This window comes from Esox lucius, chromosome 19 (assembly GCF_011004845.1).
Source record: "Esox lucius isolate fEsoLuc1 chromosome 19, fEsoLuc1.pri, whole genome shotgun sequence".
NCBI classification, from domain to species: Eukaryota; Metazoa; Chordata; class Actinopteri; order Esociformes; family Esocidae; genus Esox; species Esox lucius.
Window position 1 is genome coordinate 11,461,775 of NC_047587.1, and position 27,800 is coordinate 11,489,574.

At 40.1% G+C, this 27,800-nt stretch overlaps 1 protein-coding gene across 1 annotated transcript in view; it reads left to right on the forward strand.

The window, feature by feature from the left end:
- Positions 1 to 290: 290 nt before the first annotated feature.
- Positions 291 to 27,800, forward strand: part of LOC105018276 (anoctamin-1) — a 64,625-nt gene continuing 37,115 nt past the window's right edge. Inside the window, 5 exon segments of the mRNA XM_013138944.3 lie at positions 291 to 646; positions 7,397 to 7,557; positions 20,282 to 20,629; positions 25,069 to 25,167; positions 25,434 to 25,585. Of these exon segments, the coding sequence (XP_012994398.1) occupies positions 607 to 646; positions 7,397 to 7,557; positions 20,282 to 20,629; positions 25,069 to 25,167; positions 25,434 to 25,585 (800 nt within the window). The 5' untranslated portion in view covers positions 291 to 606.

A 27,800-nucleotide genomic window follows, 5' to 3' on the forward strand; every position in this document is an offset into this window, starting at 1 on the left:
TAATCTGGCTTTATCGGAGAGAAGGCCAGCAAGTTTTCCAATTCAGCAGTCTTAACTCCCACTAACCTTGAAACTGGTTTGTGTTTGGCCCCATATCCAATACTTGATATATTATTTAATGACTATATGAACAAAACAATATTTTTTGTTTCCCTCAAGGGTCCATGATGTCATCATCTCTAGTCCTATAGAATTATTCCCATATCTCACCCCATATCTCCCATATTGTCTTACAGGGACTGGGATGTGGTATAACTAGTTAGTCACTGGCCATAAGTAGGACTGTGTTTGGTGTTGGGTTACAATGGGATTTGTGATAGGAGGACAGACCTGACTCTGTGTCTAGCACAGTCGTTGTTCAGAGAGATTGTGGTGGTCGGTTGGCTTTGACAAAGTGGTTCTAGTTGGAGTCCCATCGTATCTGGTCTGAGAGCTGGGTGATTTTACAGTCAGCGATGTTGATAGTATAATGATCTCCTTTTTTCTCTATCTGAGTAAGTTAGCGTAAAACTTTTCAAAAGTAGGTTAAACAGAAATCTGGACTTACATTTTTCAGTTAGATTATAGGAGGGTGTTTTTGGAAGGTTTGGAGTTCAGCAAGCAATAATGGATGTGAATGGGCCTGGGTACAACAACCAAGGAAATGGTAAGAATAAATGGTGACAATTAATTTACACATTTTGTTAGCGAGAGTATTGGTTAACATATTCTATTGTTAAAATCCTGTTCATTTTTTATAGCCAGTAACATAATTTACATTATTGTAACAACAGCAACATTTATAATTTAACATATTTACCTAGATCAAATGTGAGACTATTGGTCAACATATTCAATTGTTTACGTAAAATACAGTTTTATTTATTTATTTATTTGTGATAGCCAGTAACATAAATTACATTATTATAACAACAGCAACATTTAGCAACATTTTGAATTGAATACGTTTACCTGGATCAAATGTGAGACTATTGGTCAACATATTCTATTGTTTATGTATAATCCTGTTTTTATATTTTTTTATTTTTTTATTATATTATTGCAACAACAGCAATATTTTGAATTTAATACATTCACGTGAATCAAATCTAAACTTGTTTTTGTGGATGTGTTTGTTTGTCAACTCACGGCTATAGTTATACCTATTTGAGAGTTACATATTAGACACATCTGATTTTCATTAGGTCACTAAACATATTGTTTAACTTGCCACTATTTCTCTTTTATGTAACATTTTTGTAGAACTCTGTGTAGATAAAGTAGACTGAAATTAATTGGAGTGTAACATGTATGAAATCCACAGAGATCATTCTAATATTAGCACAAGAGGAAGTGATTTTTTTTCCTCCTTTTTCTCTTCAATCTTTTTTTAAACCAGTGATTCCCACGGAGACTCTTCTAATCGTTGGGTCTGCTTATTTAAACTGCCATACACAACTGGATGGACGCCCAATGTTTTAAAGCTAGGAGTTTCAGTTGCACAGACGTGAGCCCCAAGTCAAAGATAGTCCGGAACTTGATGGGGACCAGCTGGACAGTAGCTTATGTTAGTGAAGATTCATTGCACATCTTCCTTTTGAGTGGCTGAAAAGCACCATCCGGGGCAAGTCCAACAAAGTTCAAGGAGCAATTCACATAGTGCAGTATGTCTGAAAAATAAACAACGCTCAGCTGCAAATTCTCAGATGTCATCTGAGTCGGAACCCTGGTCTGCCCGGACGGCTAGCGGGGAGATGAAGAGGGATGATTTAACTAATATTTTGTTTTGGAAGCTGTATTTATGGATGACCATGTAAAACAAACACCAATTTGAGCCATTCTATTATTAGAACATTTGTTATTTTAAAATAGTTTTTGCCAGTTTATCTTTATTTAATGCACATCCACAAGATTATCTGTGCTGTATGGGCCCCCTATGTGTACATCTGTTGCTTGCTCTCCGTGTGGCATATGACACATTACGGTGTTGAAGCAAGGCCACGAACTAGATGGAAACATGCCTAGAATTCTCTAACTTTCTCACACAATAATATATTAAGCAAACCGTAGTTTGAAATCAAATCTCAATTTCCTGTGATTTGTACTGTAAAGTACAGTAAAGCTACATGTTTATTATGTCATGTTTTTTTTGTTCTGACATTGGTTTCACTGACAAATGTTTTATCCGAACACATTCATTACTAGGTACGAATGTTGATTTACTAATGTCTGCTCTTTTGATCGATGAGTCCTGAAACCATAAACTCTTGTAGATTAACTTCTGCTTACATCCCACTGTGTGGGCCAAAGTCTTACAAGGACCCAGGTCACATAATTACATGAAGAGTTTGGACACGATTATCCAGTTGCGACCCAGTAATGTATAGTTACTTAAGTGTTGATTTTTCAGTACAACATTTCTAGGGTTTGTTTGGGACTACCCACTGTTGAGTGTGATGAGTGTCCCAAACACATAATTATGAAGCTATATTTCCTAGCAAACTCTACTGATGGTAGATTTTTGTTGCCTTGTTTTTCTTGTGTGTTTTTGCATTGACATTGACTGATTTATCGTAGATACGAATTATGTAATTATAAAATACTTAAAATATGTACCCTCTGGCAGGTACATAAACACATTTGGCATTTTAGAGAATTTTGGACGTGAGATTGGTTTACAAAAATGTGCGGAGGAGCTCAAATAAACTGCATGTACTTCCAAAACTTTCAGCTATTTAGAAATGGTCTGCGAGCTACCTGTACCTCGTGGTCAGCTTTTTAGAGGCACCCTGTTATTATTAATAACAGGGTGACTGACATGTAGACATTTAGTCTCTATTGTTCAGATCTCTATCAGACATTGTGAAAACATATTAGCAGTGAACATTCTAGTAACACTTTATTTAAAGGTCATATGCACAACGCATTATTCAGCATTATACATGTATTCATAATGCAATATAATACAGTAATAATGCAGTATAAGCAAGAAACAAATAGCGTTGTTAGCAGATCTCACTGTGAACCTCGACGGCTGCATGGTCGTATCCCAAAAAACTGTAAAAAACCTAGGCGTTACCCTTGACCCTGACCTCTCCTTTGAAGAACATATAAAATATGTCTCAAGAGTTGCTTATTTTCATCTTCGAAACATTGCAAAAATTTGAAACTTTCTATCAAAAACTGATGCAGAAAAATTAATCCATGCTTTCGTTACTTCTAGACTAGATTACTGCAATGCTCATCTCTCTGGTTATCCAGACAAACTAATAAATAAACTTCAATTAGTGCTGCACACGGCTGCTAGAATCCTAACTAGAACAAAAAAATTTGAACACATTACTCCTGTCCTAGCGTCCTTACACTGGCTGCCTATTAGGGTTAGGGCTGATTTTAAGATTTTACTCTTAACCTATAAATCAATACATGGACTTGCTCCTACTTACCTTGCTGAAATGATCCAGCCATGCATACCTACAAGTAACCCACGATCGTAAGATGCAGGCCTTTTAATTGTACCTAGAATTTCTCAACAAACAGCTGGCGGCAGGGCTTTTTCTCCTAGAGCTCCACTACTGTGGAATGATCTGCCAATTAAGGTTAGAAATGCAAACTCAGTGCAAACTTTCAAGTGTCTACTAAAAACTCATCTCTACAGCACAGTTTATAATTAGGTGTAGACTGGCCCGGGGGCGTGAAGATGACCAGTAGGCTTGATACTGTCCACCTTGCTGTCTTGCCAGGTGGGCTCTCGTCGCCACTAGGATGCCCTCCCTCCAATGCCTTTCGGGGGAAGAGTCACTGGCTTGTTGTTGTCTCTCTGTTGCGCACTTGTGCAATTGGGCTGTACGCTGCTGGCCCTCTTTCAGGGGGGTTGCGGTTGGTGGGTGTCCCTTTGGTTGATGCCTGGCAATGTGGGTGGATTGATTTCCTGCCTGTTGGGCCCTGTCCGGGCCTCCCCCGGGTAGGACCACAGTGTCGCCGGACCCCCCCGTCTCAGTTCCATGGTGTTATGCTGCTATATTATTGTGCTAGGAAATATGAGGAAAGCACTTTCTAACTTTTCTCAGTCTCCTCCAGTTAAACATTTTAGGAGGAGATGAGGTCCTGGTCCACACCTGCGGAGTACCTGGTTTGGGGTGCCCGTTGCTGTCCCTGTCCCTGTCCTTGTCTACCTGGTCATACTTTTGACCTAGTCTAGAATAAAATAGACTCTTGATTTAGCCCAGAGAAATGTATTCATTATTCTAATTGGACTCTTAATATCTCACCCGGCACAGCCAGAAGAGGACTGGTCACCCCTCTGAGCCTGGGTCCTCTCTAGGTTTCTTCCTAAAATTCGGCCTTCTTAGGGAGTTTTTCCTAGCTGAAATCCAACACTACTGTTGTTTTCTCCTTGGGGCTTAAGGCCGGGTGTCTCTGTAAAGCACTTTGTGACAACTGCTGTTGTAAAAAGGGCTTGATAAATAAATTTGATGAAATTTGATTGAGTTATAGACACTCGTAAAAACTCACGGAGACCCGTGATGTTGTATACAAACACTCATAATGCATTATATGTTGACAGAGTTGGGGAGTTACAGATTACAAGTAATCCGTTACATGTAACCGTGTAATCGGTTGTAATCGGATTCCAGATACATAAAAAATAAAATGTATGATTACTTTATGATTACTTCAATTAATAACAAATAGGTGCGCAAAATAATTATGACACATTGCATGTTTGAGTTTATTATTTAATGTTTTAAAAACATTGTTATTTGAATCAAAATAAGAATTGCGTGCCTCAGTTATGTGTGATTATCATGCGCGCAAAGGTGGTTCGCTCGCATAACCAGATTAATAACGGATTAAATGCTAGTTTAATTTTCTACGGTTTTGGTTGATTGGATGGCTAGTAAAAACAGAGTATATATACGATAATATTAGCCAAGCTATATAAAATGTTATTTAGTTATCTACTCAACGCATATTTCTCAGAACAATGATAGGCCTAGTGTGATATCTTTTTCAAGTTTCAAGGTTTATTTGAGTAATCCAAAAGTTACATTACTGATTACAAATGTGGACAGGTAACTTAAAAAGTAACCTACCCAAACCTGTATGTTGAATTATGATGACCTATAATGTACAGAATCATAGTGCTTTACAGTTACTGGGAAATATTTCCTCAGGTTTCATACAGCATTATAATTATCAACACAGTGATTCATCTAAAAGGTGTGGCCAATGACAAGCAAATCACTATTATTGCATCATCATTTTTTTCATGGTGTGTTATAGCAAACTTTTATAAGCCACTATAAAGTCATCTTTGATTGCTTTAGGTTAAGTGATGAAATGTCTTATCACAAAAACATAATACAACATATGACATTACTATAACATTTCCAGTTGAAGATTTAGGCTTCTCTTCTGATGCATACTGTAGCTTGACCACACGCTGCCTGCTCAAGCAGCAAGTATTATTTGGAGGCGCTTCGAGAAGAGTGTATTCTCCAACCAACAACTGCGATCAAACTTGCAGGTATCCAACCCGCTGTAAGGGGTCATTAAAACATGAGTGACAAGGCAATGATCTTCGATATCCCAACTGTCCTTCTTGGATAATGCTGAGTCTGCAATTTGCGCAGCCCTCTGAAACCCTCAGGTTTCCTGTCCTCAGCTGAACTCAGAGGCTGTGACTTCAGTCCCTACTCCTATGGATTTCCAGAAACACACCGGAACAATGTCATATTCAACACTCTCATTTTTGATTCGACATTGTACAACATGCCCTGAAATGCCACCTTGGTAAAATAGCCTAAAGACCACAGTCACTTTTACCACTTAAGCAACAGACATAAAAAATAGGCACACTTTGTTGGATATGGTTATATTCACCTTCTTTTTGAAGGCCTAATTCACATCTACAGTGGGGAGAACAAGTATTTGATACTCTGCCGATTTTGCAGGTTTTCCTACTTACAAAGCATGTAAAGGTCTGTAATTTTTATCAGAAAATCACATTGTATGATTTTTTAATAATTAATTATAATTTTATTGCATGACATAAGCATTTGATCACCTACCAACCAGTAAGAATTCTGGCTCTCACAGACCTGTTAGTTTTTCTTTAAGAAGCCCTCCTGTTCTCCACTCATTACCTGTATTAACTGCACCTGTTTGAACTCGTTACCTGTATAAAAGACACCTGTCCGCACACTCAATCAAACAGACTCCAACCTCTCCACAATGGCCAAGACCAGGAGCTATGTAAGGACCTCAGGGATAAAATTGTAGACCTGCACAAGGCTGGGATGGGCAACAGGACAATAGGCAAGCAGCTTGGTGAGAAGGCAACAACTGTTGGCGCAATTATTAGAAAATGGAAGAAGTTCAAGTTGACGGTCAATCTCCCTCTGTCTGGGGCTCCATGCAAGATCTCACCTCGTGGGGCATCAATGATCATGAGGAAGGTGAGGGATCAGCCCAGAACTACACGGCAGGACCTGGTCAATGATCTGAAGAGAGCTGGGACCACATTCTCAAAGAACACCATTAGTAACACACTACGTCGTCATGGATTAAAATCCTGCAGCGCACGCAAGGTCCCCCTGCTCAAGCCAGCGCATGTCCAGGCCCGTCTGAAGTTTGCCAATGACCATTTGGGTGATCCAGAAGAGGAATGGGAGAAGGTCATGTGGTCTGATGAGACAAAAATTTTGCTTTTTGGTCTATACTCCACTCGCCGTGTTTGGAGGAAGAAGGATGAGTACAACCCCAAGAACACCATCCCAACCGTGAAGCACGGAGGTGGAAACATCATTCTTTGGGGATGCTTTTCTGCAAAGGGGACAGGACGACTGCATCGTATTGAGGGGAGGATGGATGGGGCCATGTATTGCGAGATCTTGGCCTACAACCTCCTTCCCTCAGTAAGAGCATTGAAGATGGGTCGTGGCTGGGTCTTCCAGCATGACAACCACCCAAAACACACAGCCAGGGCAACTAAGGAGTGGCTCCGTAAGAAGCATCTCAAACCTGAAGGATCTGGAGAAGGTCTGTATGGAGGAGTGGGCCAAAATCCCTGCTGCAGTGTGGTATAAACCTGGTCAAGAACTACAGGAAACGTATGATCTCTGTAATTGCTAACAAAGGTTTCTGTACCAAATATTAAGTTCTGCTTTTCTCATGTATCAAATACTTATGTCATGCAATAAAATGCAAATTAATTACTTAAAAATCATACATGTGATTTTCTAGATTTTTGTACCTATGATAAAAATTACAGACTTCTACATGCTTTGTAAGTGGGAAAACCTGCAAAATCGGCAGTGTATCAAATACTCCCCACTGTATGTGCTGCAGTTCAACTCACCCAACATGGTTGTCTTGAGACTTGAGAGGTGCTTTTTGCTGTTTTTCTCCCCAGGTAAAGCCCATCAGAACCAGGACACGATCAGATCAGGACTCCCTGTCCAAGCCATGCAGAAGAACGAGAGGTCCACCCACATCCCTGGCATAGAGAAAGAGGTGGATATCATCAATATCAAGGGAATTGAAGACATTGGCTATGTCCAGTCGGATTCCGTGGTAATTTGCCTTTACATTTCAGTGACTGACAAGTCAACATCCACAGCAGTGCACACAGAAGCAACATTCAAAACGTGTGATTCATGGTGATACGTTAGCAGCACAGTAAAACCAGTGTGATTCATGGTGATACGTTAGCAGCACAGTAAAACCAGTGTGATTCATGGTGATACGTTAGCAGCACAGTAAAACCAGTGTGATTCATGGTGATACGTTAGCAGCACAGTAAAACCAGTGTGATTCATGGTGATACGTTAGCAGCACAGTAAAACCAGTGTGATTCATGGTGATACGTTAGCAGCACAGTAAAACCAGTGTGATTCATGGTGATACGTTAGCAGCACAGTAAAACCAGTGTGATTCATGGTGATACGTTAGCAGCACAGTAAAACCAGTGTGATTCATGGTGATACGTTAGCAGCACAGTAAAACCAGTGTGATTCATGGTGATACGTTAGCAGCACAGTAAAACCAGTGTGATTCATGGTGATACGTTAGCAGCACAGTAAAACCAGTGTGATTCATGGTGATACGTTAGCAGCACAGTAAAACCAGTGTGATTCATGGTGATACGTTAGCAGCACAGTAAAACCAGTGTGATTCATGGTGATACGTTAGCAGCACAGTAAAACCAGTGTGATTCATGGTGATACGTTAGCAGCACAGTAAAACCAGTGTGATTCATGGTGATACGTTAGCAGCACAGTAAAACCAGTGTGATTCATGGTGATACGTTAGCAGCACAGTAAAACCAGTGTGATTCATGGTGATACGTTAGCAGCACAGTAAAACCAGTGTGATTCATGGTGATACGTTAGCAGCACAGTAAAACCAGTGTGATTCATGGTGATACGTTAGCAGCACAGTAAAACCAGTGTGATTCATGGTGATACTTTAGCAGCACAGTAAAACCAGTGTGATTCATGGTGATACGTTAGCAGCACAGTAAAACCAGTGTGATTCATGGTGATACGTTAGCAGCACAGTAAAACCAGTGTGATTCATGGTGATACGTTAGCAGCACAGTAAAACCAGTGTGATTCATGGTGATACGTTAGCAGCACAGTAAAACCAGTGTGATTCATGGTGATACGTTAGCAGCACAGTAAAACCAGTGTGATTCATTGTGATACGTTAGCAGCACAGTAAAACCAGTGTGATTCATGGTGATACGTTAGCAGCACAGTAAAACCAGTGTGATTCATGGTGATACGTTAGCAGCACAGTAAAACCAGTGTGATTCATGGTGATACGTTAGCAGCACAGTAAAACCAGTGTGATTCATGGTGATACGTTAGCAGCACAGTAAAACCAGTGTGATTCATGGTGATACGTTAGCAGCACAGTAAAACCAGTGTCAACGGAGAACAATACATTTCGGAGATTGTGTTGTTTGGCTTTTGAGTCTACTGAATTTGTCAGTTGATCCACACTACTGTAATTATGTCACAGATGTATGTACGGTAAGTAAGGAGAGTCTGTCTCTCTGAGCTGTCTATCTAAATATAATTTATATGAATTTGACATATTTCTCTATCCTATCTGTAAAAGTACCACCGAGCACCATATTTTTAAACTCTTGAACCAATGTCAGCCACTGTAACGACATGATGTGTTGTTAACTTCTTAAAAGTCACACTCTCTCTTCAGTTTGACCTGTAAACTTCATACAGCCGGATGGTGGTGACTAATGTAAACCTACACTGTTTAGTAATGTCTTAGGCTAGCTGATGTAAAGTAATATATTAGGCTTGCTGTTTTTAATAGTATATTAGGCTAGCTGTTAACAGTAATTTCTTAGTCTAGCTGTTAAATCAAGGTTAGCTGTGTACAATAATATCCTAGGCTTGCTGTAAACAGCAAGGTATTAGGCTTGTTGTGTACAGTCACTAATTGTAAGTTGCACATGTTAATTGACAAAAATGTAGGCCTAAATGCAATATTCTAGGCTAGCTGTATACAGTAATTTCCAAGGCATGCTGTATACAATTATTTCCTAAACAAGCTCTTTACAAACATGTCCTAGACCAACATTAGTTTCTATGATGGATAAAGTTGTTTCCTTGATTAGCTGTTTAAGGTGATGTCCTAGACTAGCTGTATACAGTCAAATCCTATGCTAGCTGTATGCAGTAACACTTAGCCTTGGGCTGATTTGACCACATCCTTATGTTCCCTGTGAGAAGTGAACTTTGCCTCAGCTTCCTGCATGGAGCAGACGGACACATGTTTTCCTCTGGGACAGCTCACTAGTTTACAAGGCTGCATTTGTTATGTTTTTTAGCTAGCTTTGTGTTTTTTGCTTTTTAAGTAGCTAAAATTAACCCGTCTCTAGATTCCAGCTTTTTTTTTGGTGTTATGCAATGAAACATGCTTTTTACATTATTCACATGAATTTTTTTGTGTCCCTCAGATAGTTTTTAACAAAATCAAACCAATATACTGTTTGTCTGGTTGGCTATCTTTATTAATAACCTTTTGGAATCAGCTCAGCAAAAACAGAGCAAATATAAACATAAACAACAATTGACGTCAGTTATCATTCAAATAATAGTTATAACATTTAAGCTGATCTTGTACCAAAATACAAAGAGCATTAGATATGTGCTCATATCTTAGTGTCTTTTTCAGTAATCTTAAAGAGGAGATAAATAAACAATTGCATTTTAGTCAGCCATTTGATACATCACTTTAGGACTACTGTACTCAAAAATCTGATATATGTGTATTTATTTATGAAGACTGAATAAGTGTACAATTACACCTTTTTGAGGAATCACAAAAAATTCAAGCCAATTCTGGTGGATTTGGTCTTATTCATAGTGAAACCACTTAAGGTGAAACTATGAGGAAACATTTTTAGCTACTGATGGAACACCAAATGAACAAAAGTGTCAAATTTATTGTTTCTGGGGTGGGGTTACCCCTTTAAGTTGTTGGGATGATCAAACCAAAACTGTGCTACCTTGTTCACTCCTTCCATAAAATGTGTTATATATATTTTCTGCTGCTTATTAAGGTAATGGATAGGTGTTGGTATTTGGGGTGTGGTTAAATAGGAGTGTGTTATGTCGTGATGCGATCTATGTTGTGTTTTTCTATTGTATTATCTTGTAACAGAAAAGAGACGTCGGTCGCTACATATATACAGTACATATATAACGTATCTAGCCACATACATAAGAGGAAGCAGAGGGTTATATGTTAATAAGGTCCGAAATGTTGCCAAATTACGGTGAGTTTCTTTTACTACTACACTAGCGAGTCCAATGGCCTTTGGTACTGTTAAATGTTTTCCACTTTTTTACTATCTATAACTGGAGTGTTCGACTGACTGGCAGTATAACATTGCGAATCATGTTACAACACAGGTCACAGTCGGGCACAAGATACTTACGAGTGGGTATTTTAGTTTTGGAATATTCACAAGTGGAAGTTGGGCTGCAAGCTCTAGTCGTGTACGTTTGTAATATTGCCCCCCCAGAAGTGTCAGCCTCAAGTGATCACTATGAAACACTTTTCCATGTGACCACTCCACGAAAGCGTTGGGGCCCAAGTGTTCTTCCAACATAAGATTGGCGACATGTTGTCTTATGTAAGCAAGCATTACATGCTGCTTATAGTAGTTATGTCTTTCTCAATGTCTTTCAATTCTGCCATTGAATTGGAATAGAATGCAACAGATGAATAGGGAGAACTCTGAACATGATTATTTTGACTAATTGGCTCAATAAACCATGTTGCACACCATAGTTTGAAAGGTCAGTACATAGTACCAAAGCAATGATATCCAAATACTTAATGAACAGTTTTTCATTTTGGCCATTGCATGACTGTTCTCCTTGACCGTTACCTTACTCTGGTATTAGTATGGAGGTGGGCATGGTCGAAATCAAATTCCACTGTCAAATACATCTAACAAAGTAACTTCTAAAAGTTTGGGAAGATACTGGTGAAGTTCTTGCATAAAATTTGATTGATATGTCCTTCTCAGCATTTAAATCTGCTTCCCGAGAACACTGTAGATAACTATGTGTGATTACTGATAAAAACAACATACTGTGGTAGATCATATTTTAATTGGTTATTTTTTGCCGATTTCAGAAACATTGTTGTCAGGGACATTGGTCTTTCTTGTAAAGCATGTATTGATAAAAGTTAAGCTTTTATATTCATCAGAGGGTTCCGATTAAATTGTTCATATAAACCAGTGAAGTTCCTCTTTTTAGGAATGTTTGTTTTGGTTGGACCAACATTTATGTCGTAATGAAATGTAGCGCTGCTAAACCTTGACCTCCTATTGAATATCCGCTCCTGAAAAACATGATATACTGTATCCGCAGTGGTTTTATATGTACGGAATGATTGGAAAACAAGAGGGCACCTTTTCACATTCAGATCAAGGCTAATATTAGCTAGGGCTACTTAGACTCATCTCGTGTCTCAGACTCTTCTCATGTAACAAGTAGTAGCCTAGGTCTTGAAGCGGAGAGTCTTGGTTCACCCCTGTGGACGGTGTCAGAGAGCGGGAGAGAGAAAGAGAGAGAGGGGGAAAGAAAGCACGAGGGAGTGCTCTGTTTAATAGCAGTAGTCGCCGGCTGTGCTTGCCTAGTGATGGGAAGATGGCTGGAGAAACACCAGAGAGTTCAGGGACTTCACTGCTTCATAATGCAGCGGCTACAGCTAGCAAGCCCCGACACTTCTTAAAGGATGTGATTTTTCATGGCAAATTTCAAGTGAGTGGAATGACGGGGTGAGAAACAGTATGTGTGGATGTACATCATGTGTTTACAAACTAATACTTAGCAGAAGACAGAGACATCTTTCTCTGGAGAACTGCTGCTTTTACATTTGGGTTGTTTGGTATGTTTTAAAATAATACATATATGCTTGGCATTTCTTTCACTTTGCTTAACTATGATTTAAAATGTTGATTTGTGGAATGTTATAAATAGTCAGATGTGATGTTTTTAATTTTAGAAACCTACATATGCAATCAAATTGGTTAGGTTACAACACCAATTGGATAAGTAATTGCTTAAATATGTTAAACCATTCAGTTGTTTAGTTTTGTGCCATCTCAATATAGCTTAGAAAGGGCTTGACCTGGTTTTTAGAAAGATAATTATCATGTAGCCTAATTGCAGAACAAGACTATCTACCAAACATGTCTGACACGTTTTAATGTCTTGTTCACTGGTGTTGAGCTAGTCTTAGCACAGAGGGGGCGGGGGGCTCTCGAGGGGCCCATCGGACCAAATTATTTTGAAAATGAATAGCTGAAATAGCCATAAAAACAAAATGAGGATGTTAGTTGGTTAGACGGTGATGCCGCCATGCAAATCAGTATGTAGGGAATTAATATGGCGCAGTGCATGTGTACGTCACATGCATACTGCATACAAATTCCAGTCTGAACAGAATATTACTTATAGCCCAGCCCGAGCTCAATCTCACAGCTCATCAAATGTGTGTTCTTGTAAGCCCAATTATTGCACGACACAAATAAAAAAAAAAAAGCGTTCCAGCATTTCGTTGATATTAAAGACTATTTCTCAACCCTTGAGAAACCTCCACCTGAGAGCAGGCACATGTTAGGTTGTAGTCAACATCCCCCACCACTCTCCAAAATGTTTAAATCATATGAGCTTTCTTGTGGTGTAAAACGTAACCTTTTTTTGCTTAAAAGCCTGTTTAGGGCCTTCTCTCCCACGATGGGATGGTCACACCCTGTACATGACTACGTTAGCGCTGCTTCTTCCTGTAACACAATCTGCATGTCTCTCTGCAAAGACTTTTACTATGAACAAGAAAGGCGTTTGTGTAAATTGTGGGCCTTTATTTCTGGAACATAAACACCAGCAAACTGTGACATTCGGCCCCACCCCAAATCCTTGCTAAAAGCCACAACAAAGCAGTCATACATAAAAAAACAGGAACTTAATTGGTTGAAACCTAACTGAAGATTTTCCTTTATTTTGTTTTCCCTTGTGCTTTTCAACATTCTTTTTTATTCATTGCACTTTTGACATTGTTTACAAGTGGTGTGTTACAGAGGCTGAATAACTGCAGTGGATGAATTTTCAATAATGGCCTTTAGACTTCTTGTCTGTAAGACAATTGAAAATAATACCTATTTCTCTGAATTTATTAATGCTGTGTTAGTACTGTATAAAGTAATCTCTGTCATTGCTGTGAGGTACCAATAGTCATTCTAAACTAACACACTAATACTTTTGAAGGGCATGGCTCCCCCAGCAACAGTTAACCAGCAGCACAAGCACAAGGCCCTGGCCAGGGGGCCCCTCTAGGGGATAAGGTGACAGACAAAGCTGCACATTCCTATATAATATAAGGAACCCCAGCTAAGACCAACATGTCCCGCGTTCGACTCAGGTCACAGTCAAAACACTGCCTTAGGATTTGTGCAGGACAGACAAAAACTTTGCTAGCTACAACCTTCAGTAGCTACATAATAGGAAGCCTAAAATAAAACTGTTCTGGTGGATATTAGGATTTGTTCAGGATAGATAAACATTTAGCTGGATACACGATTCGTAATGGTTAAAGACACAGCCTTTCAAATGGGCGGCCCAGGTTTGAATCTCAGGAGGGCAACAACAATCAAGTAAATGTGAGAAAATTGTTTTGGAATTGTATCATGAATTAACTTGATTACAAATCACACAGTGCGTTGTTGTCTCTGGGTAGGATAGCTGGCTTGGTTAATTTATAGCCCTGTGGCTAGGTAGCTGGCATCTTGACACAAGAATACCAGAGTCAATACTAGTATGTGAAGTGGTTATATGTTATACTGTAGTTGTAAAATCACAAACTGCGTAATCCATTTAGGAATTAAAATCATTTAACACTTTTAACTAATTGCAAGCCAAAAAGCTGCATGAATCAGTTACAGTAGCTATAGCAATGTGCTGCGAATCTGCCAGCAGGGAAACTGCTGAATTGGCTGATTCTTTCTGATGATCTGGTATGAGTCACAACCATGAGACTCCAACCGGTTCAGATGAGAGATAAGACAATTTAATTAGCAATCCCACATATATATCTACAGTGAAATGGAACTCTTAAATGATATCCAAGATGTAACCTGTTTCCTCCCAGTCAATTCCTCTCAACATCTCAGTGGTTACACCCATGCCCCTTGCACAAGCTCCAATGCTGCAATAACACTTGAAGCTCTGTCAATTCTTCCACCCCTCATGAAAGTGGTGTTTGTGTCAAATCTGGATCTTTTACTGGAACATAAACAACATTAACACACTAATTCATGATGTTGTGCACCCCCTCACATACAGCTAGATGACGGAATTTGATGAAAAAAATACCCTAAAGAATTGGTCTTAAAAAAAAAGCTGGGGTAACTCTCATGGATCCAGCTGAAACATGTCTGTAGCAAATTGAGTTAGAGAACCATGATGCATCTGAGGACTAAGAGTCCGAAGTTTTTTGGTAAAGAAATTTCCCAAATTCCTATTTCCAAAAGGCATCCAGATCAAAGTGTCAGGGCGTTTATGAAACCTTAATTTAGGACAATCCTAATAAAACACAACACGTAACTGTATCTTTCAGTAATAAAAGTCTAATGAATACACAGTGGTGTTAATTAGGCAAAATAATATAATAGTCTTGTGACAAAACATTGAGAGAATTTATAATGTTAAGAGCACTTTGCTGAGGAGCTCATTTTAGGAGATGGTACATTGATACCTTCTGCCAGTTCAGCACCAATTCCATATTTGTGTTGTCTGGTGCTTGAACTACCATGGCCACTGGCATTCACTGCTCCTGGGGTAAAAACATGTCAAATGTATGAATGTCATTTACATTTTTTTATTTTTATAAGCCCATTCGTCTCTTCTGTAGCTTTTGCCTAGGTTCTCAGTGTACTGTATAGAGAAAGTAATGTGCTATGTTTTCTGTCAAAATACCCAGTAAAATAATTTCTTAATAAACAAATCTACAAGGGGGCTTCATAAAATCTGGTGGATATTTTCCTGTAATCTGTGTCCAGGTTGTGATTGTGTATCCAAAAGCATGTGCTCAGTTGTATGGTTCCTGGTTTGAGATTTGATTTGTCCTTAATTTTAATTATTCATAGAGAACAAACATATGTGATATTCAATTATTGAATCATACCAGAAGCAATGGTTTTAGATCTGGTAGATATAAATAGTTTGGGGTGTCCCCTTTAATTGCAAATCAGGCCCATTCATGGCGCATTTAACACGTTTCAATCTGTTTCCTACTGCTGTTTCATACAAATAACAATTAGGTATTACAGATATATACTAATAAAATAAATCTGCCCGATAAGCCTACTTTGCAGTTTTGGGAATGCTTTTGGGGAAAATGTATCATTATAAGCTACTGATCAAATTTGTGTGACCCAGAGACAGATGCAAAATATTATGTTTGGTTTGGCTAATAATTTATGCCATTATTATTTAAGCTGATAATGGCTAAACAGGGCTGTGTTCTTGTGAATGTTGCACTGATTAGATTGTAGCTGTGAGCATGCAGCGTATTTGTGAAATTTGTTTATAAAAGCTAGCCATGGAAGGCATGAAAAATTCTGTGTGTTCAAGGTACTCAGAAATGGGCTGCAAGCTGCCAATAACTGGTGAGTGAACTGATCTAACAGTCCCGTTTCCCAAAATGTTGGAACTCTGCGTAAATTGCAAATAAAAACAAAAGGCAATGATATGCAAATCATTTATCCCTATATTTAATTGAAAATAGTACAAAGACAACATATAAAATGTTGAGAAATGTAATTGTCTTTGGAAAAAGACATACCCATTTTGACTTTGATGCCAGCAACACTTCAAAATAGTTGGGACAGGGGTTTACCACTGTGTTGCATCACCTCTTCTTTTAACGATACCCCATAAGTGTTTGGGGACTGGTAAGACAAATTGCTGTCGTTTTTAAAGTGAAATGTTTTCCCATTTTTGCTTGATACAGGATTGCTTGATTTCAGGGTCTCCTTTGTCATATTTTTCATTTCATACAACACCAAATGTTTTTAATGGGTGACAGGTCCGGACTGCAGTCAGACCAATTTAGCACAAGGACTCTTTTAATACAGAGCCAAGCTCTAGTATGGCATTGTGTTGCTGAAATAAGCATAATATACCTTCCCTGAAAAAGACGTCTAGATGGCAGCATACAGCTCCGGAAAAGATTAAGAGACCACTGCACCTTTTTCTTTCCTTTCCAAAAAAGTTGAAAAGGAAGGTTTTGAGTGAGGAACAGAAGCGTTCAATTTGCAGTGGTCTCTTAATTTTAGCCCTTCTGTTCCTCACTTAAAACCTTCCTTTTCAACTTTTTTGGTCTCTTAATTTTTTTCTGGAACTGTATGTTGCTCCAAATCCTGTATATATTGATCAGGATTAATGTTTCCTCCGTAAATGGTTCTCCTTGCATGGTAGAGTTTTAGCTTGCATTTGTGGATGCTGCGGTGTTCACAGACAATGGTTTTGTCTGTGAAGTGTTCCTCAGCCCATGCAGTGATTCCCGCTACAAAATCATGTCTGTTTTTAAAGCGCTATCACCTACAGTAAGGGCCCAAAGATCACGGCCGTATAACATAGGTCCTTTGCGTACACAATTTCTTTGGTATTCTCTGTATCTTTTAAAGATATTATGTACCGTAGATGATGAGATCACCAAACTCTTTGCAATTGTACATTGAGAAACATTATTCTTAAATTGTTGCACTATTTGCATGTGCTGTCTTTCACAGAGTGGTAACCCCCCCCCCACATATTTACTTCTGAAAGACTCATCCTCTCTGGGATGCCCTTTTTATACCCAGTCATGTTACTGACCAGTTTTTTTGTTGTTGCATTAAACAACTTTTCCAGACTTTTGTTGCCCCTGTCTCAGCTTTTTTGCAACGTGTTGCTGGAATCAAATTCAAAGTGGGCATATATCTTTCAAAAAACAATGACATTTGATGCATTCTATTTTTATTTACATTTTACACGGTGTCCCAACCTTTGTGGAAATGGGGTTGTACCGACATTTAGATTAGATTCAACTTTATTGACATTGAGCAGTACAAGTACACTACAACAAAATGCAGTTAGCATCTAACCAGGTGGAGTTAGCATCTAACCAGGTGGAGTTAGCATCTAACCAGGTGGAGTTAGCATCTAACCAGGTGGAGTTAGCATCTAACCAGGTGGAGTTAGCATCTAACTCCACCTTAACTCCTACAGTGCCACTGACATAGGGCTTCTCAGTGGGTGTGGGTGTCCAGATGAAACCCATTCAGTTAAATGGCCTGATACTTTAAACGCAAACACCTTGAGAAGCCCAGTGTGTGTGTCTATGATCCACGTCTATGTGTACGTAGTGACCTGAAGTCCCCACAAAGACAGAATGCGTACATGCTCACGGGGCTTTTGCCATGTATCCACGGGGAAAATAACAACATTTTGGTCGCTTTTAAGGAAAGCTTTATATTTTATACACTATACACTCGGTTTATTAATGAGATCCCTGAAAGCACCGGTCCTGAGGAATGTTTGTCACACATTTTTAACTATGCTATTTAACTGTTCCTATCTGTGACAATGGGGTTTAGTCTAACGTATAACATTAGCTAGAAGACAGTGCCTCTAACAGTTTCTCAGCCAGTGGTATGAATGGAACAGTTTCTTAGATGTATCTCTTCATTACTTCAGGAAAATTGTTGTGTGGAATTACTATGAAATTAAATCAAAGCCATTATATTTATGTTGAATGGTCCACTTACATATTGTGACTAAAAATAGGAAATTAGTTTGTCAGTCAGTGTTATCAAAATAGTCTGCAAGGAAATTCAACAATATTATTACAGCTGATAAGACAGGCAGTCTTACAATTTCAAGTATGTTGATATGGTCAATGGGCTGGGCACTGTGGAGCCGTTTGTAGTTGTAGCCAGACCAAAACAGTCCAGCCCTAAAAACATCACATCAGTCAACTATGCTTTCCCAAACACAACTTTAAATGACACAAGTATACAGTCTGTCCAGCATGTGGTCTTGTGTGCACCCAAGCACAAGAAATGCCCATGTCTGCACACACACACACACACACACACACACACATATACACACACACACACACACACACACGCACAACACACTGTACACAACACACTGTACACACACAGTCATACTGCTACTTTTCAAACTGCTCACTCAACCAAGAAGCTAGCGGAATCAGTGCGTTGGATCTCTTTTGAATGACAACCTTAGTTCTGCTTGCAGGCGCCCCCGCCAGATTTAGTCACTAAAGTGTGATGAGACAAGGAAATCACTGCTGGCCCTCAGGCAAAGGTGGGCCAATTTGCACTACCTTCAGGGGACTCCCGCCAAGCACAGCCCAAGTTGAAATCCCACTTCTACTTATGAAAAATATGTCTTTCTTATCTTTTAATAGTTTTATGTTTTTTAAAGATTAGATTATCTAATGACATTGTCGACTGTAATTACAATAAAAGGTCAACCTAGTCTGAAATTAGCTGTTTGTTTTGAAGTCACCCAAATATCCCCAAATGTCCGATAGCAGCATATGTCTGTATTTATCTTTATGAGGATCCCATTTAGCTGCTGAGAAGGAAAGCATTGTACAAAATACATGGATATCCCAACAATTAAAAATAGTAAAATGCAAATGTACAGTTGTACACAGTTGGTGTATATTACATTAATATAGTTTTACAATGATGGACTCCAGAAAGAATAACAATCGGGGTCCTTTTTAATTAAATAAATAAATACAATACATTATACAGTACATTACTAAGAGGTTGCTGGATCAAATCCCCAAGCTGACAGGGTGAAATATATGTTGTTCTGTCCTTGAACAAGTTGGTTATGGCTAATCGTTTCAGGGTTGCTGTCAATAAAAGCTGATCTTCTGACTGTGACCCAACTCTCTGTGGGTGCAAAAAACAACGCATTCCTTTACACATGGAAAAAATGCAAGTGCACAACTGTTATCTTTATTGTTTCCTAGCCTCTGCTCTAGATTGGAGGTTTGCTAGGAGACCCCTAGTAGGATTCTTGCATGATGCCTAAGCAATAAGCAGAACAAATAGACAACAGATGAAAGATCCTGCATAGTTTTGTCAAAATAACTATTTTATTTCCCTAAATATTCTATGTTGTGTATGATTATTCAATGTATCCACTCTCTACCTTGTAAAACATAACCTATTGAAGTTCTTACAGTAATGGGTTATAACATTATTCATATGGATGTTATCCATATAAAGATCACATCAATTAGATTTCATAATACAGAGTCAGCAAAGTGTTGTTCTTCACATACTGTACAGAGTGGCATTTTGTTCAAGGTTGAAATAAATGCAAAAGATTTAGTATGTTTTTGTTTTTTATAAATACAATAATTAGGAAGCCCTGTTTAATCAGCACTTCTGTTCAAAGTCAATGAGGGAGGTCACTTCACCAAGGGGAATTCAATTCCACAGGAGCCTCATTCAGACTAGGTGACTCTGCTACCTTGACCCCTGTAGTCTATAACTGGCTCACTAACCAGTGCCTCTCACGACAAATGGCAAAAGCTGCACAGCACACGCACATACACAAACATACACACACACACACACACACACATGCACATGATTCAGTTAGGTAGCTAGCCCAGCCAGCCCTCTCTAATGCACAGCCCTCCCCTCTCCCCTCAGCTCCTGAACTCCCTAATACCTGAGGAGAACACACGATGCCAGCACGGCCTGTACTTCCAGGATGGAGAGAGGCGGGTGGACTACGTCCTCACCTACCACATCAAGAAGCCCAGCAGCTCCCGGTCCAACCGACACTCGTACTGCTTCACCGACAACGCCTTCACGCGGACCCTCCGCCGTGGGACAGCCAGGCTGGGACGACCGCCACCCCCGCAGCCCAGGGGTGATCTGGAGGTGGCCCCTCACGACCACAGCATGGACTACCATGAAGATGACAAGCGCTTCCGTCGGGAAGAGTTCGAGGGCAACCTGACCGACATGGGCCTGGAGTTGGAGAAGGATGAGGACGTGAGTTGCTGCTTTCTGGCGTCTCTTGTTCTTTTTGACAGCCCCGAGCCCACCCGAAATTATCAGCTGTGTCCAGCCGGGTCTAGTGGCATTAGCCACACATTAGCCCAGGCTGGAGAGGGGAGAGCATTCCACACAACACCGCTGCACCTCTGCAGTCTTTGTTTTCTGGTGGCTCGGTGGATCAGGGGTAGTTTTGTCTTTGGGCTTAGGTCAGCCAGTTTGGCTGGAGCCCCCACCATGCCGCAGTACACAAAAGGTGCATTGTGATTTGGCACAGTACCAGCTGAAACTGGCCTATAGAGGGGTGGCACAGGGCTGGGGTAACCCAGGTAACCCTGGTAACCTTTTAACCTGTCGGACTGCTGTCTTTGGTTTGTTTGTTTGTTTGCTTGTTTGTTGGATTTATTCAGAAATTGCATCTGCGTGACGAGTCTGTTAGCTGATGGAAGTGCTGTTTGGGTTTCTCTAAAAACGCCAAGATGGTATTCAAATTGCCTTAAACATTAAAATAAATATGCTTTATTGTTATTATGTTGAAAGCCATTGCCTTTTGAAATCACAGATCAGTATCAAAAGATTACTCTCTCTAATCAACTGTCTTGAGGGTATGAAAACAATAGTTGTGGTGTTTGTTTTCTGTACTCTTGTGGTGTTAGTCTTCAGTAGACTTGTGGTGTTAGTCTTCAGTAGACTTGTGGTGTTAGTCTTCAGAAATCTTGTGGTGTTAATCTTCAGTAGACTTGTGGTGTTAGTCTTCAGTAGACTTGTGGTGTTAGTCTTCAGAAGTCTTGTGGTGTTAGTCTTCAGTAGACTTGTGGTGTTAGTCTTCAGTAGACTTGTGGTGTTAGTCTTCAGTAGACTTGTGGTGTTAGTCTTCAGAAGTCTTGTGGTGTTAGTCTTCAGTAGACTTGTGGTGTTAGTCTTCAGAAGTCTTGTGTGTCTTCAGAAGTCGTGTTAGCCTTTGGTAGTTGACTGTCTTGAGGGTGTTTGACTGTCTTGAGGCTGTTATTTTTCAGTAGCCTTGTGCTGGTTGTTTTCAGGGGCCTTGTGGTATTGGTCTTCAGTTGCCAATTGCACCAGAAGAAGCTGCCACTGCTTTACATTGTCCAATATGTCAATACATAACTGTTATAACATAACCAATTTTATTTTGATACAAAATGTATCTTTTCTGAAATTATGAATCTTACAAATTGTCAATGTGAAAGAACATTTGTTTTGACTTTTTTAGTAACCAGATTGTTCCCTCCTCTGCCTTGATTTTAACCACACCCCTTCCATGTCCCACATTGATGAACACTGTGCCAGCAATTTGATCCTGCAGACGAGGTAAAGACATCTGAGACTATGGAGTTGGTCGAAGTGATGATGATGGCAAGATGACAGCTGCTGTTGCAGATCATTTTACCCAGACAGAGACACAGACAGACACAGACAGACAGACAGACAGAGACAGACAGAGACACAGACAGACACAGACAGAGACAGACAGACAGACAGACAGAGACAGACAGAGACACAGACAGAGACAGACAGAGACACAGACAGAGACAGACAGAGACACAGACAGAGACAGACAGACAGAGACAGACCAACAGAGACAGACAGAAACAGACAGACAGAAACTGACCGACAGCATACAGAGACAAAGACAGACAGACAGATCGAGATCGACAGACAGATTGATCAAGATATACAGAAAGAAACATAGAGACAGACAAATAGACAGACAGGCAGACAGAGGCAGACAGACAGACAAACAGAGGGATAGAGACTGACTGACTGAGACAGACAGACAGACAAACAGAGGGATAAAACTGACTGACAGAGACTGACAGAGACAGACAGAGACAGACAGACAAACAGACAGACAGCATACAGAGACAGACAGAGACAGGCAGACAGTTAGAGATTGACAGACAGACTGACCACAACAGACAGTCAGACAGACACATTGAGACAGACAGATACAGACAGATAGAATGAGGCAGACAGACAGAGAAAGACAGACATACAGACAGATAGAAAGAGACAGACATACAGCCAGAGACGTACAGACAGAGAAACGGATAGAGACCGACAGATAGAAACAGACAGACAGACAAGCCAGGGCAAGGCAGGGATGGCCCCTGTAGAAGGACCATTGCACACACACACACCCGTACACAAACATACCCGGAAACACACATACACAAACAAACACGCACACAAACCCCCTCACACATTTGCACTTGCACCCACACACAGTCCCACACACGGACACCAACACATGGACACAGATACATACACACACACACACACACACACACACAGCGTCTGGCAATCAATTTGGCAATGCCAGCAGGAAGATCCCTCTTGAATGTACTCTCCAAGAGCAGAACACACTCTAATACAACCCTGTATTCTGCATAGAGGACAACTGTTCCCGAGCTTGATGTCCTATTGTTTTTTTTCCATTAAGCGTGTGGTAAAGACAGACTTCTGTGTTCTTTGTACACTGTCCTTCATGAAGTGGCATACAACATTTGGTTGTGGATGCTAACGCTTGCTCTCTCTTAACAACCTGTTTATACAGTAAACCATCCGTTAATAATTTCCATGATGTCCCCAAATTTAATTTGAGACACTATTCTATTGCCAAAACTCTTTCTCTCCTGGTAACCGTGGTTATCACATCAAACTGTTTATGTTCTCTGTGGGGGGAAAACTAACTGAATAATCTCTTTCTTATGATGTTAGCGTAAGGAAGATCGAGGAGTAATATTTAGGTATTTTATCATTTCCTCTTATCGGCCGTCCGTTCTTGAGTTAGTTGATTAAAGTAGGCGCCCTGCGTATTATAGATCATTAAAGTGCTGTTGACTTAGACTGATCTGTATATAGAGGACACTTACTGGGACTTCTTCACATCTGGATCTAATAGTGGGACACTGCGACGGGACTGCAGTGGGTAGGGTGGAAGCAGAGGTTGTGATGGGATGTGGGGGACTGTGAATGTTTGGGGGTGAAACGCTGATGGAAAGCTACGCTAGGAATCCCATTATTTCAACTCTACCGCAACCGCTATGTTCTCCGATTGTGATGTCCGGCAGAGTGACATCAACTCTAAATTAGGTCTGTCTGTCAAAGAGCCAAAGACACATCCGCAGTGCTGGGACAAATCCATTCATTGGTATCTAGTATCCATTCACTAGTGACTAGGATGCTTGGTTAAGTCTCAGGCCTAGCTCTCACATTCATGTATTCCTTGTGGTTAAATGCTGCCTCTGAGAATTTATGTAATGTTGTCTTTTAATATCAACAATGCCACTTCTGTCTTGAGTTGATGAAAATGTCACTCATGCTATTGCAGATGTCTGCAGATCCACTGTTCGATATTCATTATACAGCACTGACGTGTTTCAAGCCCAAGGTACATTCAAAGGCCCATGATCTCTATCAAAAGCAAAACATAATGCTGGCTCAGAAATGCCAGAGAAAAACTCCTTATGCTGAGTGAGTTATTGAAGATGAGAGGGGACAAATGATGTTAAGTCTGTGGGTTGTTTCAGAGTTCAAAGTTAGTGGATGTGTTTTGTTTTATTATTCGTAGTCCCTTGTTACTAATGAGGACCGGCTCAGCTCCATTGGAGACAACATAAACTGAGAAACCCTGTTACAGTTGGCTTTTTAGAATTTCAGATGAAAGTTAGTGGCCGGCTTTCTGCTGATGACGCCTGCCTTCTCTCAGAGCTTTGAACCGTATCAGTGAGTCAGTGAGTGAATGAGCATCTCAGTAAGCGCTGATTCCATGTAAACAAACGAACCGCGATATCCTGTGGGCTGTAAGTGGGTAGCTAAGTAACAGCAGCGTCACAGCATTCCCAGTGAATCCTTCCTGCGTTTATGTACTCGAACATACAGTGAAATACAGATCTCTGTCTGGTTGCTATTTTTCACTTTCTTGTCATTGTCCTAGATTCCAGTGCTTATATTATGGTGAGACTTGTTTGTAATGATGATGAAAGAATGAATCATTTTGAAAGAATGATAGCAGACATTTCTCCTGATTTCCCAGGGTGTCTCATCGTCTCTGTCCCATAAGTAGCCTCCAGTTCCCAGATGTTTTGATTGAACTGATTATAGTGGGGGAGGAATATGTTTGGAGGGGCACTGTTTACCCAAATGTCATCCAGACGAATGTATTGCTTTCCTTACTGACATGAGATAAACACATGCATGCATTTAATTCTTTTATTCTGTTGCCTTTATAACCTTGGATGTTTATCTATTGTATCTGTGTGTCGCTGAAGACAATTGTTAGTCTGGCTTAGAAAGAGACAAAACCGGGCAAAGTGTTAGGAATTCAGTTTTCAACATCACTAATGTCAATTTTACTGTTAAAAAAAACGATGCCTCTTTCATCAAAGTAATGTAATCTGGGTTTTTTTCCTCAGACTAAAACCCCTGGCGTGGGCTTTGTGAAGATCCATGCACCATGGCACGTGCTTTGTCGAGAAGCTGAATTCATGAAGCTCAAGATGCCTACAAAAAAAGTTAGTGAGCTGCTGATGGAGGTGTGCAGGTTACTAGCTGTCAGATCACTGCTGGCGTAATTGTTTTCCCCTCAGCCCTCCCTCTGTGGGGGAAACAGGAGGAGGCAAACAGGAGAAACCAGGAGAAACCAGGAGAGACCAGGATGAAGGAAGCGGGGGTTTCTGACAGCTAGTACCTTTTTCAGACCCAGACCTAGTCTTGCTCATGGGTTCTTATCCTCTCTTCAATCATCTGGTTAACCCCTCTGGGTTGTTCCCTGTGCCAGGTATATGAAGTGAAGCAGAGTTCTGGCGTTGGGGCGAAGATCAGCACGTTGGTGAGCAAGGCCACGGAACCACTTCATCCCAACGTGGAGGAGAACAGGGTTCACAACGTTAAGCATCTCTCCTATGCCTTCTCCAGGGAAAAACAGCACCTGTAAGTACACCGATCCCTCAGTGTCTACGCTGTGTATGGACTGCAAACGTAAATGCAAGTTTTTAAGGTCCGTAGCTGTTCCAGTATGTTTGGTTTCGGGAGGCATTTAAGTTAAAGGAAAGGTTCGCTGTTTTTTTATCTTGGGGTGTTTTTTCGGATTATCTAGCCTAATCCTGGACTGTGGAGACATTACTTTTCAAAGGAAGCCTCGTCTGGCTAAAATGGAAGTGAACAGGGCAACAGATATAGCGTTCCAAAACGGGAAGGCCATGGTATGTTGATATAGGTCTCAGCATGTTCTCTGTCAAAACGAGCAAACTCTCAAAACTGTATTAATTCCAAAAAAGTATGTCTCCCCTTAGTCCAGAATTAGGCCAGATAATCAGAAAAAAGGTGCCAGGACAAAGATAGCTATCCTTTCCTTTAATGCGTATGTTCTGCGCAGTACAGTATCAATTAGCAGATGTGCATACACAACTGTCATGCCCTGTCTGTTATAACTAGGGGACTAGCTGACAACATATAGCGCTCACAGTGGAAACCCTTGTCTTTTAAATGAAAATGACTGGGGGCGTGCAACGTGTAGCTGAGGTCCTTACGGCTTTTACACAAGAGTCTAACAATTAGATCCATAGGACTGGTTCTACAGTATGAAGATCAGATTCCTGCAGCAGTCTGAGGTGGTTTTAGAGTCATTCAATGTGCTTCCAATAGACACATCGTACCATCTGCCCTATGGCATTGATGATTGGCAAGGAAATAACTTATGTCTTGGAGTTTGCAAAGCATAACCTCAGAAACATGCATAGAGGTGACAAAAAAACTACAATTTTATTTTATTTGAAACCTATCTGTTTATAGTATGTCTTTCAATGCTATATGTGTATATATAATATAAATAAATATATACAATACATACACAGTGGGGAGCTGTATTTGAAACACTGCCGATTTTGCAGGTTTTCCTACTTACAAAGCATGTAGAGGTCTGTAATTTTTATCATAGGTACTCTTCAGCTGTGAGTGACGGAATCAAAAACAAAAATCCAGAAAATCACATTGTATGATTTTTAAGTAATTAATTTGCATTTTATTGCATGACATAAGCATTTGATACATCAGAAAAGCAGAACTTATCTCGCGATACATGACCCCATCCATCCTCCCCTCAATACGGTGCAGTCGTCCTTTCCCCTTTGCAGAAAAGCATCCCCAAAGAATGATGTTTCCACCTCCATGCTTCACGTCTGGGATGGTGTTCTTGGGTTTGTACTCATCCTTCTTCTTCCTCCAAACACGGCGAGTGGAGTTTAGACCAAAAAGCTCTATTTTTGTCTCATCAGACCACATGACCTTCTCCCATTCCTCCTCTGGATCATGCAATAAAATGCAATTTAATTATTTAAAAATCATACAATGTGATTTTTTTGATTTATGTTTTAGATTCTGTCTCTCACTGTTGAAGTGTACCTATGATATGAATTATAGACCTCTACATGCTTTGTAAGGAGGAAAACCTGCAAAATCGGCAGTGTATCAAATACTTGTTCTCCCCACTGTACGTATTGCATCCAACTGCTCTTTGAAACCCTGATTCCTGGTTCATTGTGATGACATATGGCATAGCATGTGTCTTACCCATTGACACACATTGAAGATGGAAGAGATAAATAGCTGCTGGCTTCACGGTTTGAGAGCCTGCTCAACAACAGACTATCAATAATGACTGTGACACAGTTTAGCAAGAAATAAAACTAAAAACAAATGTTCTCTTTTTTAAGTAGGGTGTAGTCCTACATTGTAATGAAAGGATATTGGGATGGTGAACAATATCCTGAAAGGATTGAGAGTGACCCTATTAATTTCTAAACTTGAACCAGTTAGTTTGCAACACTTCCTGGAGCGACAGATCAACAAATAAACTTCTTGTTGATGTTTGTTAATGTTATAAAGAAAATGGCTTATCAGCCTTAAATCTTACTCAAACAACACACAATTGTATTTATCTAAGGGCATGAGCAATAAACAGGGTTATTTCTGCTTGCCTTTGTTGTTGTTGATTTATTTTGGGTAGAGTTTGGACAAGCTTCTGTTTTGAGCTGCTGACCCAGTGCTGGAGGCTGTGCTATGTTCTCTCTGCTATTTAATAATCTTGTCTGCTGTACATCTACCTATGCCAACTATACAAATTATGTTATAACTTTAGGCCCTTTGA